A 14,228-nucleotide genomic window follows, 5' to 3' on the forward strand; every position below is an offset into this window, starting at 1 on the left:
TAATTAATTCTGGATGGAGGATCGTTCGTTAATTCCCGGGGTTCGGATCATTAATTAATTCTGGATCGAGGATCATTAACCAATTCCCGGGGCAGGGATCGTTAATTAATTCCGGATGGTTAATTAGTTCCGGATCGTTAATTAGTTCCGGATCGTGCACAAAATTCCGGAAGAATGGAAAATTCCCGGGACACCACGGGTCCGGGTGTCCCCGAGGTGCCACCATGGGTCTGGGGGTGTCCCCAAGGTGCCACCTCGGCTCTGGGGGTGTCCCCAAGGTGCCATCATGGGTCTGGGGGTGTCCCCAAGGTGCCACCATAGCTCTGGGTGTCCCCAAGATGCCACCATGGAGAGTCTGGGGGTGTCCCCAAGGTGCCACCTCGGCTCTGGGTGTCCCCAAAGTGCCACCATGGGTCTGGGGGTGTCCCCAAGGTGCCACCATGGGGAGTCCCTGTGTCCCCAAGGTGCCACCATGGGTCTGGGGGTGTCCCCAAAGTGCCACCATGGGTCTGGGGGTGTCCCCAAGGTGCCACCATGGGGAGTCCCTGTGTCCCCAAAGTGCCAGTAGAGCTCTGGGGTGTCCCCATGGTGCCACCAGGGGTCTGGGGGTGTCCCCCAAAATACTGCCATGGGTCTGGGGGTGTCCCCAAGGTGCCACCAAGGCTCTGGGTGTCCCCAAGGTGCCAACATGGGGAGTCTGGGGGTGTCCCCACGGTGCCACCATGGGTCTGGGGGTGTCCCCAAAGTGCCACCATGGCTCTGGGGTGTCCCCAAGGTGCCACCTCAGCTCTGGCTGTCCCCAAGGTGCCACCTCGGCTCTGGGGGTGCCCCCAAAGTGCCACCACGGGTCTGGGGGTGTCCCCAAGGTGCCACCTCGGCTCTGGGGTGTCCCCAAGGTGCCACCATGGCTCTGGGGGTGTCCCCAAGGTGCCACCTCAGCTCTGGGGTGTCCCCGAGGTGCCACCATGGGGAGTCTGGGGTGTCCCCAAGATGCCACCACGGCTCTGGGTGTCCCCAAGGTGCCACCATGGGTCTGGGGGTGTCCCCAAAGTGCCACCATGGGGAGTCCCTGTGTCCCCAAAGTGCCAGTAGAGCTCTGGGATGTCCCCAAGGTGCCACCAGGGGTCTGGAGGTGTCCCCCAAAATACCACCATGGGTCTGGGGGTGTCCCCAAGGTGCCACCATGGGTCTGGGGGTGTCCCCAAGGTGCCACCATGGCTCTGGGGGTGTCCCCAAGGTGCCACCATGGGTCTGGGGGTGTCCCCAAAGTGCCACCATGGGTCTGGGGGTGTCCCCAAAGTGCCACCATGGGTCTGGGGGTGTCCCCATGGTGCCAGCACAGCTCTGGGTGTCCCCAAGATGCCATCATGGGTCTGGGGTGTCCCCAAGGTGCCACCATGGGTCTGGGGGTGTCCCCAAGGTGCCCCCTCGGCTCTGGGGGTGTCCCCAAGGTGCCACCATGGCTCTGGGGTTTCCCCAAAGTGCCACCATGGGTCTGGGGGTGTCCCCAAAGTGCCACCTCGGCTCTGGGGGTGCCCCCAAGGTGCCACCATGGGTCTGGGGGTGTCCCCAAGGTGCCACCATGGGTCTGGGGGTGTCCCCAAGGTGCCACCATGGGTCTGGGGGTGTCCCCAAGGTGCCACCATGAGTCTGGGGGTGTCCCCAAGGTGCCACCATGGGTCTGGGGGTGTCCCCAAAGTGCCACCACGGGTCTGGGGGTGTCCCCAAGGTGCCACCACGGCTCTGGGGGTGTCCCCAAAGTGCCACCCCAGCTCTGGGTGTCCCTAAAGTGCCACCATGGGGAGTCCCTGTGTCCCCAAGGTGCCACCATGGGTCTGGGGGTGTCCCCAAGGTGCCACCATGAGTCTGGGGGTGTCCCCAAAGTGCCACCATGGGTCTGGGGGTGTCCCCAAAGTGCCACCATGGCTCTGGGGGTGTCCCCAAGGTGCCCCCTCGGCTCTGGGTGTCCCCGGTGTCGCAGCCCCTCCCCGTGCCCCACCCGGGCCGAGGCCGGGGCGCTGTCGCCCGTGCCCGGGTGTGTCACCTGCGCCCTGTGCCAGCTTCCTTATCGGCGGGGACAGAGTCCGCGCCGCGCCCTGGGAGTGGCCGGAACTGGGGGGGCTCCGCGGGGCCCGGGGGGGGCCCCCGGGGGGCAGAGGGGTATAAAGGGACCCCGGTGTCACCGCCGTGCCACCACCGCCGTGCCAGCACCGCCGTGCCACCACCGCCGTGCCACCACTGCCACCACTGCCACCATGACCTTCGTGCCCCCGCCCGGGTACATGCCCTCCTTCAACCCGGTGGGTACCCCAAAAACGGGGCTGGGGGCACCCCCAAAACCGGGGGGAGGGGGACGGGGGGGTCCTTGTGCCTCTGGCAGGGACATTTGGGGTCCCTGATGCCCCAGAAACCGGGCCAGAGGGGGTCTGGGGGTCCCTGTCGCCCTGGAAAGGACATTTGGGGTCCCTGAGCCCCCAGAAAACCCGAGAGGGAAGGGTCTGGGGGTTCCTGTCCCCCCAAAAACCGGGACAGGGGGGGCCTGGGGGGGTCCCTGTCACCCTGGAAGGGAATTTCGGGGTCCCTGTCATCCCAAAAACCAGGGGGAGGAAGGGTCTGGGGGTCCCTGTCCCCCTGGAGGGAAATTCGGGGTCCCTGTCACCCCAAAAACCGAGGTTTGGGGTCTGGGGGTCCCTGTCCCTCTGGCAGGGCCAACTGGGGACCCCCTGACCCCCCCTTTCCCCCCACAGCCCCTGCCCTACGTGGCCCCCGTGCCCGGGGGGCTCTCGCCCGGCATGGTCGTTTACGTGGAGGGAGTGGTGGCCCCCAAAGCCGACTGGTACTGGGGACACTGGGGGGCACTGGGGGGGACTGGGGGGCACTGGGGGGGACTGGGGGGCACTGGGGGGCACTGGGGGGCACTGGGGGGGCCGTGGGTGACCCTGGGTGACCCCAGGTGACACCGGGTGGCCCCGGGTGACCCCGATGCGACACCGTGACCCCGGCCGTCCCCAGGTTCCGCATTAACCTGGCTGGGGCAGGGGTCGTGGGGGGACATTGGGTGACCCCGGGTGACACCGGGTGACCCCGGGTGGCACCGGGTGACCCCGGGTGACACCGGGTTCCACGTTAACCTGGCTGGGGCAGGGGGTTGCGGGGGGACATTGGGTGACACAGGGTGACCCTGGGTGACCCGGGATGACCCCGGGTGACACCGGGTGACCCCGGGTGACCCCGGGTTCCACGTTAACCTGGCTGGGGCGGGGGTCGCGGGGGGACATTGGGTGACCCCGGGTGACCCCGGGTGACACCGGGTGACCCCGGCCGTCCCCAGGTTCCGCATTAACCTGGCCGCGGGCCCCGAGGACACGGCGGACCTGGCGCTGCACCTGAACCCGCGCTTTGGGGCGGGGGTCGCGGTGCTCAACAGCCGCAGCGGGGGGCACTGGGGGGACGAGCAGCGGCGGGAGCTGCACCCGCTCTGCCCGGGGGGAGCCTTCGAGCTGGTCATCAGCGTCACCCCCGAGGGCTACCGGGTACGGGGGGGGCCTCGGGGAGGGGCTTTGGGGGGTCCTCGGGGGGGTTTGGGGTCTGTGGGGGGGATTTGGGGTCTGTGGAGGGGCTTTGGGGGGTCCTCGGGGGGGTTTGGGGTCTGTGGGGGGGATTTGGGGTCTGTGGGGGGGGTTTGGGGGGTCGTTGGGGTCTGTGGGGGGGCGGTTGGGGGGTCCTTGGGGGTGGTTTGGGGTCTGTGAGGGGGTTTGGGGGATCCTTGGGGGGGGGGGGTTGGGGTCTGTAGGGGGAGGTTTAAGGAGTCCTTGGGGGGATTTGGGGTCTGAAGGGGGGTTTGAGGTCATCGGGGGGATTTGGGGGAGTCCTTGGAGGGGTTTGAGAGGTCCTTGGGGGGGATTTGGGGTCATCGGGGGGGGGCTTTGGGGGGATTTGGGGGGGCTAGTGGTGCTTAAGGGGGATTTGGGGTCATCAGGGGGGGTTTGGGGTCCTTAAAGGGGTTTGGGCTGTTTTTGGGGTGTCCCGGGGCTGTTTTTGGGGTCCCGGGGCTGTTTTTGGGGTCCCAAGGCTGCTTTTGGGGTGTCCCGGGGCTGTTTTTGGGGTGTCCCGGGGCTGTTTTTGGGGTCCCGGGGCTGTTTTTGGGGTCCCGGGGCTGTTTTTGGGGTCCCTGAGCCGCTGTCCCCCCCAGATCCTGGTGAACGGCACCTTCTACGAGGAGTTCCCGCACCGGCTGCCCCCAGAGCAGGTGACAACCGTGAACGTGGACGGGGACCTGGAGCTGCACTCGGCCTCGGTGCTGGGGAGCACGGTGAGACCCCAAAAAACACCCCCGGCCCCAAAACACGACCCTGCACCCCAAAACCTGCATCCCCGACCCCAAAAAACGACCCTGCACCCCAAAACCTGCATCCCCGACCCCAAAACACGACCCTGCACCCCAAAACCTGCACCCCCGACCCCAAAAAAGACCCTGCACCCCAAAACCTGCACCCCCGACCCCAAAAAACACCCCCGACCCCAAAAAAACGACCCTGCACCCCAAAACCTGCAGCCCCGACCCCAAAACCTGCACCCTAAAAACCACCCCCAGACCTCAAACCCTACCCCTGGACCCCAAAATCCCACCCCAGACCCCAAAATTCCACCCCTTCACCCCAAAATCCCCCCCTGCACCCCAAAATTCTACCCCCGGACCCCAAAATTCCATCCTTGCACCCCAAAATTCCAACCCCGGACCACAAACCCCAACCCTGGACCCCAACACCCCAACCCTGGACCCCAAAATTCCGCCCCCGGACCCCCAAACCCCTCTCCCCCATCCCGGTGAGTCAGGGGGGGCCCGGCTGGGTTTGGGGGGTCCCCAGGTGGGTTTGAGAATCCCCAGGTGGATTCTGGGGTCCCCAGGAGTATTTCTGGGGTGTCCAGGTGGGTTTTGGGGTCCCCAGTTGGGTTTGAGGGGATCCCCAGGTGGGTTTTGGGGTCCCCAGGTGGGTTTTGGGGATCCCCAGGCGGGTTTTGGGGATCCCCAGGTGGGTTTTGGGGTCCCCAGGTGGGTTTCGGGGTCCCCTGACCCCCCGGCCATCCCCTCCAGGACACGCCGAAGATCACCCCCATGTACCACAGCTCTAACCTGGCGGTAAGTGGGGAGGGGTCCCCCCAAAACCGACCCCTCCCCCATCAGGGGGGTCCCCGGGGGTTTCCCCGGGTGCGCCCCCCCCCACTGACCCCACACTGTACCCCACAGGTGATGGCGCAGCCCCCCATCCTGTACCCGGTGAGTCTGGGGGGATTTGGGGGTCCCGGGGGCGATTTGGGGTGGCTCAAGGGGGGATTTGGGGGGATTTGGGGGGATTTTGGGGTGGCTCAAGGGGGGATTTGGGGGGATTTGGGGGGGTTTTGGGGTGGCTCAAGGGGGGATTTTGGGGGTGGTGCAGGGTAGCTTTTGGGGGTCTGTGGGATTTGGGGGGCTCGGGGGGGGGTCAGGGTAGGATTTGGGGTCCTGGCGGGGTGACAGAAGGGTGTGTGGTGGTGGGGGCGGGGGGACACGGGGGTTTTGGGGGGCGCTGAGGGTGGGATTTGGGTTCCGGGGGGCTCTGGGGGAGTTGTTGGGATTTGGGGGGTCCTGGGGGGGGTCTCGTCCCGCTCCGAGCCCCCCCCCCCGTTTCTCCCCCCACCCCCCAGTCCGTCCCGTTCATCGGCAACATCCCGGGAGGGCTGGTCCCCAAAAAAACCATCATCATCAAGGGCTTCGTCCCCCAACATGCCAGAAGGTACTGGAGACCCCCAAAGCCCCCTCCCCAAAACCCCCCTGGAGCCCCCAAACCTGCCCGCGCTCCCAAACGTCCCCGGTCGCCCCTCCCAGGACCCCGAAACCTCCCCAAATCTGCCCCAGGACCCCGAAACCCTCCCCAAGCCCCCATCTTTGACCTGCCCCCGACCCCAAATCGCCCCCCCAAAGCCCTCTGTCACCAGCCCAGGACCCCAGACCCCCCGAAATCCTCCCCAAACAGCCCCAAGTCCCCCCAAACCCCCCTGTCACCACCCCAGGACCTCTTAAATCCCCCCCAGATCCTCCCCAAACCCCCCAAATCCCCCCCAAACACCACAAATCCTCCCCAAAATTCCCCCCAAACATCCCAAATCCCCCCGCAAACACCCCAAATCTCCCCAAACACCCCAAATCCCACCCAAACACCCCAAATCCCCCCCAAACCCCCTGTCACCACCCCAGGACCCCCTAAATCCCCCCCAAATCCCCCCGAAACCACCCCCAGGTTCCACATCAACCTGCGCGTGGGCCCGTCGGGGGACGTGGTGCTGCACGTGAACCCGAGGATGGACGAGAACAACGCCGTGGTCCGAAACGCCTTATTGGCGGACAGCTGGGGCAACGAGGAGCGGGACCTCATCACCGGCACCCCCTTCCTGCGCGGCCGCTTCTTCGACGTGAGCGGGGAGGGGGCTTCGGGGGGGCTGGGGGGGATTTGGGGGGTTCAGAGGGGGTCTGGGGTCCTGGGGAGGGGAGCAGGGTGGGATTTGGGGGGCTCAGAGGGGGTCTGGGGTCCTGGGGAGGGGAGCAGGGTGGGATTTGGGGGGTTCAGAGGGGGTCTGGGGTCCTGGGGAGGGGAGCAGGGTGGGATTTGGGGGGTTCAGAGGGGGTCTGGGGTCCTGGGGAAGGGAGCAGGGTGGGATTTGGGATCTGGGGAGTGGCTCTGGGATAATTCTGGGGGTCTCTGGGGTTAATTTGGGGGTCACTGGAGTACTCTGGGGGGTCTCTGGAGTCATTTTGGGGTGATGTTGGGGGTCTCTGGGGGCACTTTGGGGGTCTGGGGTGATTTTGAGGGTCTTTGGGGGAACTCTGTGGGTCTCTGGGGTGACTTTGGGGCCATGTTGGGGGTCACTCTGGGGGTCTTTGGGGGTCTTTGGGGTGATTTGGGGGTCTTTGGGGTGATTTGGGGGTCTTTGGGGTGATTTCGGGGGTCTCTAGCATGACTTTGGCATCTCCGGGGTGATGTTGGGGGTCACTCCGGGGTAACATTGGGGGTCACTCTGGGGTGATGTTGGGGGTCACTCCGGGGTAACATTGGGGGTCACTCCGGGATGACTTTGGGGGTCACTCCGGGGTACCTTTGGGGGTCACTCCGGGATGACTTTGGGGTCTCCGGGACGACTTTGGGGGTCACTCCGGGGTGATGTTGGGGGTCTCCAGGATGACTTTGGGGGTCACTTCGGGATGACTTTGGGGGTCTCCGGGATGACTTTGGGGGTCACTTCGGGATGACTTTGGGGGTCTCCGGGATGACTTTGGGGGTCACTTCGGGATGACTTTGGGGGTCTCCGGGATGACGCTGGGGGTCACTCCGGGGTGATGTTGGGGGTCCCTCCGTGGTGACAGCCCCCCGCTGTCCCCCCGTGCCCCTCCAGCTGTCGATCCGCTGCGGGAGCAATGAGTTCAAGGTGTTCGCCGACGGGCAGCCGCTCTTCAACTTCCACTACCGCGTGCCGATCGGGCCCCACGTGGACATGCTGGAGATCAAGGGCGACGTCAGCCTGTCCTACGTCTACTTCTGACCCAGCAGTGCCACTGGCACTGCCCCAGAACTGCCCTGCAACAGCCGCAGAACTGCCCCAAAACTGCCCCATTACTGCCCCAGAACTGCCCCAAAACTGCCCCAAAACTGCCCCAAAATTGCCTCATAACTGCCCCAAAACTGCCCCATTACTGCCCCAAAACTGCCCTGCAACAGCCGCAGAACTGCCCCAAAACTGCCCCATTACTGCCCCAGAACTGCCCCAAAACTGCCCCAAAACTGCCCCATAATTGTCCTCTCCCAGCACTGACCTCAATAAAGCTGTTCCTGCTCCAGCTCAGTGGGACACTTGAGGGGAAAAGAGGGGAATGTGAGGGGAAAAGAGGGAAATGGGAGGGGAAAAGAGAGAAATGTGAGGGGAAAAGAGAGAAATGGGAGGGGAAAAGAGAGGGAAATGTGAGGGGAAAAGAGAAATGTGAGGGGAAAAGGTGAAAAATGTGAGGGGAAAGGTGAAAAACGTGAGAGGAAAGGTGAAAAATGTGAGGGGAAAGGTGGAAAAGGTGAAAATGTGAGAAAAAAGGTGAAAATGTGAGAGAAAAGGTGAAAAATGTGAGGGGAAAGGTGAAATACGTGAGAGGAAAGGTGAAAAATGTGAGGGGAAAGGTGAAAAACGTGAGGGGAAAGGTGAAAAATGAGAGGGGAAAGGTGAAAAATGTGAGAGAAAAGGTGAAAAATGTGAGGGGAAAGTTGAAAAACGTGAGGGGAAAGGTGAAAAATGAGAGAGAAAAGGTGAAAATGTGAGGGGAAAGGTGAAAATGTGAGAGAAAAGGTGAAAAAAGTGAGGGGAAAGGTGAAAAACGTGAGAGAAAAGGTGAAAATGTGAGAGAAAAGGTGAAAAACGTGAGGGGAAAGGTGAAAAATGTGAGGGGAAAGGTGAAAAACGTGAGGGGAAAGGTGAAAAATGTGAGGGGAAAGGTGAAAAATGTGAGGGGAAAGGTGAAAAATGTGACGGGAAAGGTGAAAAATGTGAGAGAAAAGGTGAAAAATATGAGGGGAAATGTGAAATGTGAGGGGAAAAGTGAAAATGTGAGAGAAAAGGTGAAAAACGTGAGGGGAAAGGTGAAAAATGTGAGGGGAAAGGTGAAAACGTGAGGGGAAAGGTGAAAACGTGAGGGGAAAGGTGAAAAATGTGAGGGAAAAGCTGAAAAATGAGAGAGAAAAAGTGAAAAAAGTGAGGGGAAAGGTGAAAAATGTGAGGGGAAAGGTGAAAAATGTGAGAGAAAAGGTGAAAAATGAGAGGGGAAAGGTGAAAAATGAGAGGGGAAAGGTGAAAACGTGAGGGAAAAGGTGAAAAATGTGAGGGAAAAGGTGAAAACCTGAAAGGAGAGGTGAAAATGTGAGGGGAAAGGTGAAAACGTGAGGGGAAAAGGTGAAAAATGTGAGGGAAAAGGTGAAAAATGTGAGGGGAAAGGTGAAAAACCTGAGAGGAAAGGTGAAAAACGTGAGAGGAAAGGTGAAAACGTGAGGGGAAAGGTGAAAAATGTGAGGGGAAAGGTGAAAAATGCGAGAGGAAAGGTGAAAATGTGAGAGGAAAGGTGAAAAATGTGAGGGGAAAGGTGAAAAATGTGAGGGGAAAGGTGAAAAATGTGAGGGGAAAAGTGAAAAATGTGAGGGGAAAGGTGAAAAACGTGAGGGGAAAGGTGAAAAATGCGAGGGGAAAGGTGAAAAATGTGAGGGGAAAGGTGAAAAATGTGAGGGGAAAGGTGAAAAATGTGAGGGGAAAGGTGAAAAATGTGAGAGGAAAGGTGAAAATGTGAGAGGAAAGGTGAAAAATGTGAGGGGAAAGGTGAAAAATGTGAGAGGAAAGGTGAAAATGTGAGAGGAAAGGTGAAAAATGTGAGGGGAAAGGTGAAAACGTGAGGGGAAAGGTGAAAAATGTGAGGGGAAAGGTGAAAAATGTGAGGGGAAAGGTGAAAAATGTGAGGGGAAAAGTGAAAAATGTGAGGGGAAAGGTGAAAAACGTGAGGGGAAAGGTGAAAAATGCGAGGGGAAAGGTGAAAAATGTGAGGGGAAAGGTGAAAAATGTGAGGGGAAAGGTGAAAAATGTGAGGGGAAAGGTGAAAAATGTGAGAGGAAAGGTGAAAATGTGAGAGGAAAGGTGAAAAATGTGAGGGGAAAGGTGAAAAATGTGAGAGGAAAGGTGAAAATGTGAGAGGAAAGGTGAAAAATGTGAGGGGAAAGGTGAAAAATGTGAGGGGAAAGGTGAAAAACGTGAGGGGAAAGGTGAAAAATGTGAGTATGACCCAGTGCAGTTACAGTATATCCCATTAGGAATCGGTGCAGTTCCAGTATAACCCAGTACGATCCAGTGCAGTTCCAGTATAACCCAGTATGATCCGGTGCAGTTCCAGTATAACCCAGTACGATCCAGTGCAGTTCCAGTATAACCTAGTACGATCCAGTGCAGTTCCAGTATAACCTAGTACGATCCAGTACAATTCCAGTATAACCCAGTATGATCCGGTGCAGTTCCAGTATAACCCAGTACGATCCAGTACAATTCCAGTATAACCCATTATGATCCAGTACAGCTCCAGTATAACCCCAGTACGATCCTGTACAATTCCAGTATAACCCAGTACGATCCAGTGCAGTTCCAGTATAACCCCAGTACAATCTGGTACAATTCCAGTATAACCCAGTACGATCCAGTGCAGTTCCAGTATAACCCAGTACGATCCAGTACAATTCCAGTATAACCCAGTATGATCCAGTACAATTCCAGTATAACCCAGTACGATCCAGTGCAGTTCCAGTATAACCCCAGTACAATCTGGTACAATTCCAGTATAACCCAGTACGATCCAGTACAATTCCAGTATAACCCAGTACGAATCCGGTACAATTCCAGTATAACCCATTATGATCCAGTACAGCTCCAGTATAACCCCAGTACAATCTGGTACAATTCCAGTATAACCCAGTACGATCCGGTGCAGTTCCAGTATAACCCCAGTGCAGTTCCAGTATAACCCAGTACGATCCGGTACAATTCCAGTATACCCCATTATGATCCAGTACAGCTCCAGTATAACCCAGTATGATCCAGTGCAGTTCCAGTATAACCCCAGTACAATCTGGTACAATTCCAGTATAACCCAGTACGATCCAGTGCAGTTCCAGTAAAACCCAGAACGATCTTTCCTTCCTGCACAATCCCAGTATGATCCCAGTCCAGCCCCAGTACGATCCGCTTTAATCCCATCTTGTCCCAGTCCCTCCCAGGATTGTCACTCCGCTCCCGCCCCAGTCCGCCCAGTCCGGGACGCGCCCGGTACTGGGAGGGGGCGTGGCCAAATCGAAGGGCGTGGCCGAAACCCACGCACGTGATCTTACCTTGCGGGCGTGGCCATGGTCCCGGCCCCGCCTTTGCCGCCGTGCAGCGGAAGTAGCCGCGACGTCACTTCCGGAAGAGCCGCGAACATGGCGCTGTTCGAGCAGATGCGGGCGAACGTGGGGAAGCTGCTGCGGGGCATCGACCGGTACTGGGAGCACTGGGAGCACTGGGAGCGATGGGGAGAGGACTGGGGGGCTCTGGGGGGGCCCCAGGTGTGTCACAGGGTGCCCCAGGTGTGTGACGCGAGGTCCCAGGTGTGTCATGGGGGGTCCCAGGTGTGTCATGGGGGGGTCCCAGGTGTGTCATGGGGGGGGTCCCAGGTGTGTCCAGGTGTGTCCCAGGTGTGCCCAGGTGTGCCCCAGCCCCTCCTCACCTGCGCAGGTACAACCCCGAGAACCTGGCCACGCTGGGGGTGTCATGGGGGGGTCCCAGGTGTGTCATGGGGGGGTCCCAGGTGTGTCCAGGTGTGTCCCAGGTGTGCCCAGGTGTGTCAGAGCCCCCCTCACCTGCGCAGGTACAACCCCGAGAACCTGGCCACGCTGGGGGTGTGTCATGGGGGGGTCCCAGGTGTGTCATGGGGGGTCCCAGGTGTGTCCCAGGTGTGCCCCAGGTGTGTCAGAGCCCCCCTCACCTGCGCAGGTACAACCCCGAGAACCTGGCCACGCTGGGGGTGTGTCATGGGGGGGTCCCAGGTGTGTCATGGGGGGTCCCAGGTGTGTCATGGGGGGGTCCCAGGTGTGTCATGGGGGGGTCCCAGGTGTGTCATGGGGGGGTCCCAGGTGTGTCATGGGGGGGTCCCAGGTGTGCCCCAGGTGTGCCCCAGCCCCTCCTCACCTGCGCAGGTACAACCCCGAGAACCTGGCCACGCTGGGGGTGTGTCATGGGGGGTCCCAGGTGTGCCCAGGTGTGTCCCAGGTGTGTCATGGGGGGTCCCAGGTGTGCCCCAGGTGTGTCAGAGCCCCCCTCACCTGCGCAGGTACAACCCCGAGAACCTAGCCACGCTGGGGGTGTGTCATGGGGGGGTCCCAGGTGTGTCCAGGTGTGTCCCAGGTGTGTCATGGGGGGTCCCAGGTGTGCCCAGGTGTGTCCCAGGTGTGTCATGGGGGGTCCCAGGTGTGCCCAGGTGTGTCAGAGCCCCCCTCACCTGCGCAGGTACAACCCCGAGAACCTGGCCACGCTGGGGGTGTGTCATGGGGGGGTCCCAGGTGTGTCCAGGTGTGTCCCAGGTGTGCCCAGGTGTGTCAGAGCCCCCCTCACCTGCGCAGGTACAACCCCGAGAACCTGGCCACGCTGGGGGTGTCATGGGGGGGTCCCAGGTGTGTCATGGGGGGTCCCAGGTGTGTCCAGGTGTGCCCAGGTGTGTCAGAGCCCCCCTCACCTGCGCAGGTACAACCCCGAGAACCTGGCCACGCTGGGGGTGTGTCATGGGGGGGTCCCAGGTGTGTCATGGGGGGGTCCCAGGTGTGTCCAGGTGTGTCCCAGGTGTGCCCCAGGTGTGTCAGAGCCCCCCTCACCTGCGCAGGTACAACCCCGAGAACCTGGCCACGCTGGAGCGCTACGTGGAGACGCAGGCCAAGGAGAACGCCTACGACCTGGAGGCCAACCTGGCCGTGCTGAAGCTGTGAGGGCTCAGGGGGGACTCTGGGGGGGCCCGGGGGGGTTTTGGGGGTCTCTGAGCCCCCCCAGGCCTCACCCGGGCTCACCTGTGCAGGTACCAGTTCAACCCCGCCTTCTTCCAGACCGGGGTGACGGCGCAGATCCTGCTCAAGGCGCTCACCAACCTGCCCACACCGACTTCACCCTCTGCAAGTGCATGATCGACCAGGCACACGTATCCTGGCACCCCGAATCGGGGGGACCCCCAGGGAACCCCCAAATCCGGGGGGAACCCCCAAACCCAGAGAGAAACCCCCAAACCCAGAGAGAAACCCCCAAACCCAGAGGGACTTCACCCTCTGCAAGTGCGTCATCGACCAGGCACACGTCTCCTGGCACCCGAATCGGGGGGACCCCCAGGGAACCCCCAAATCCGGGGGGAACCCCAAGGAACCCCCAAACCCAGAGAGAAACCCCCAAACCCAGAGAGACTTCACCCTCTGCAAGTGCATGATCGACCAGGCACACGTATCCTGGCACCCCGAATCGGGGGGACCCCCAGGGAGCCCCCAAATCCGGGGGGAACCCCCAGGGAACCCCCAGATCCGGGGGGAACCCCCAAACCCAGAGAGAAACCCCCAAACCCAGAGAGAAACCCCCAAACCCAGAGGGACTTCACCCTCTGCAAGTGCATGATCGACCAGGCACACGTATCCTGGCACCCCGAATCGGGGGGACCCCCAGGGAGCCCCCAAATCCGGGGGGAACCCCCAGGGAACCCCCAGATCCGGGGGAAACCCCAGGGAACCCCCCAAACCCAGAGAGAAACCCCCAAACCCAGAGGGACTTCACCCTCTGCAAGTGCATGATCGACCAGGCGCACGTCTCCTGGCACCCCGAATCGGGGGCACCCCAAATCCAGGGAACCCCCACATCCGGGGGAAAACCCCAAATCCAAGGGGAATGCCCCCAGTTCCATGGGGAGCCCCAAATTCCACAAGGACCCCCCAAACCTCCACAGGGACCCCCCCCCATCTTTCCCTGCCCGACACCGCCCAGTTCCACCCCAGGGAGGTCAAATCTGCTGTTTCTCCCCCAAAATCCCCCCAAATCCCGGATTTTGGGAGCCGGGGAGGGAGGTTTTTGGGGTTCAGCCGAGGGGGGGCACCTGCACCCCCCCCTTTTCTCCCCAAGTTTCCCCTTGACCGCCCCAACACGCAGCAAGAGGAGCGGCCCATCCGGCAGATCCTGTACCTGGGGGAGCTGCTGGAGACCTGCCACTTCCAGTCCTTCTGGGTGAGCCCCCCAACATCGGGGTCCCCAAAACCCTGGGGGGGGGTCCTGGGGACAAAGGGGAGCCCTAAATGTGGGGGTGACCCCCGGAATTCCGGCAGCAAGCGCTGGATGAGAACATGGAGCTGCTGGAGGGGATCACCGGCTTCGAGGACTCCGTCAGGAAATGTGAGGGGGATCTGGGGGGTCCTGGAAGGTTTTTGAGGGGGCTTGGAGGGATTCTTGAGGGGCTTTGGGGAGGTTTTGGGGATCCTGGGGAGGTTTTGGGGGTCTTGGGTTTTCTGTAGGGGTTCCTGGAGGAACCTGGGGTGGTTCAGGGGGGTTTGGGGTCCTGAAAGGTTTTTGGGGGGGCTTGGAGGGATTCTTGAGGGGCTTTGGGGAGGTTTTGGGGATCCTGGGGAGTTTTT

The 14,228-nt window shown here is 61.0% G+C and overlaps 2 protein-coding genes across 2 annotated transcripts; both read left to right on the plus strand.

Annotated features, from left to right (window-relative positions):
- Window positions 1–2,142: 2,142 nt before the first annotated feature.
- LOC137466354 (galectin-4-like) lies at window positions 2,143–7,870 on the plus strand. The gene is made up of 9 exons (XM_068178113.1): window positions 2,143–2,300; window positions 2,748–2,836; window positions 3,332–3,533; window positions 4,193–4,312; window positions 5,096–5,140; window positions 5,249–5,278; window positions 5,686–5,774; window positions 6,279–6,450; window positions 7,429–7,870. Exons 1-9 carry the CDS (start codon window positions 2,256–2,258, stop codon window positions 7,573–7,575), a joined length of 939 nt encoding a protein of 312 aa, XP_068034214.1. The 5' UTR covers window positions 2,143–2,255; the 3' UTR covers window positions 7,576–7,870.
- Window positions 7,871–9,703: 1,833 nt separating this feature from the next.
- LOC137466353 (eukaryotic translation initiation factor 3 subunit K-like) lies at window positions 9,704–14,029 on the plus strand (the record flags this gene model as incomplete). Its single annotated transcript, XM_068178112.1, is given in 8 exon segments — window positions 9,704–11,077; window positions 11,314–11,344; window positions 11,500–11,542; window positions 12,415–12,553; window positions 12,644–12,714; window positions 12,717–12,763; window positions 13,750–13,824; window positions 13,923–14,029. Coding segments are annotated over 8 exon segments (644 nt in total), but the record flags the coding sequence as incomplete, so codon positions are not given.
- Window positions 14,030–14,228: the final 199 nt, after the last annotated feature.

Source organism: Anomalospiza imberbis, unplaced genomic scaffold, assembly GCF_031753505.1.
Source record: "Anomalospiza imberbis isolate Cuckoo-Finch-1a 21T00152 unplaced genomic scaffold, ASM3175350v1 scaffold_183, whole genome shotgun sequence".
NCBI lineage: Eukaryota > Metazoa > Chordata > Aves > Passeriformes > Viduidae > Anomalospiza > Anomalospiza imberbis.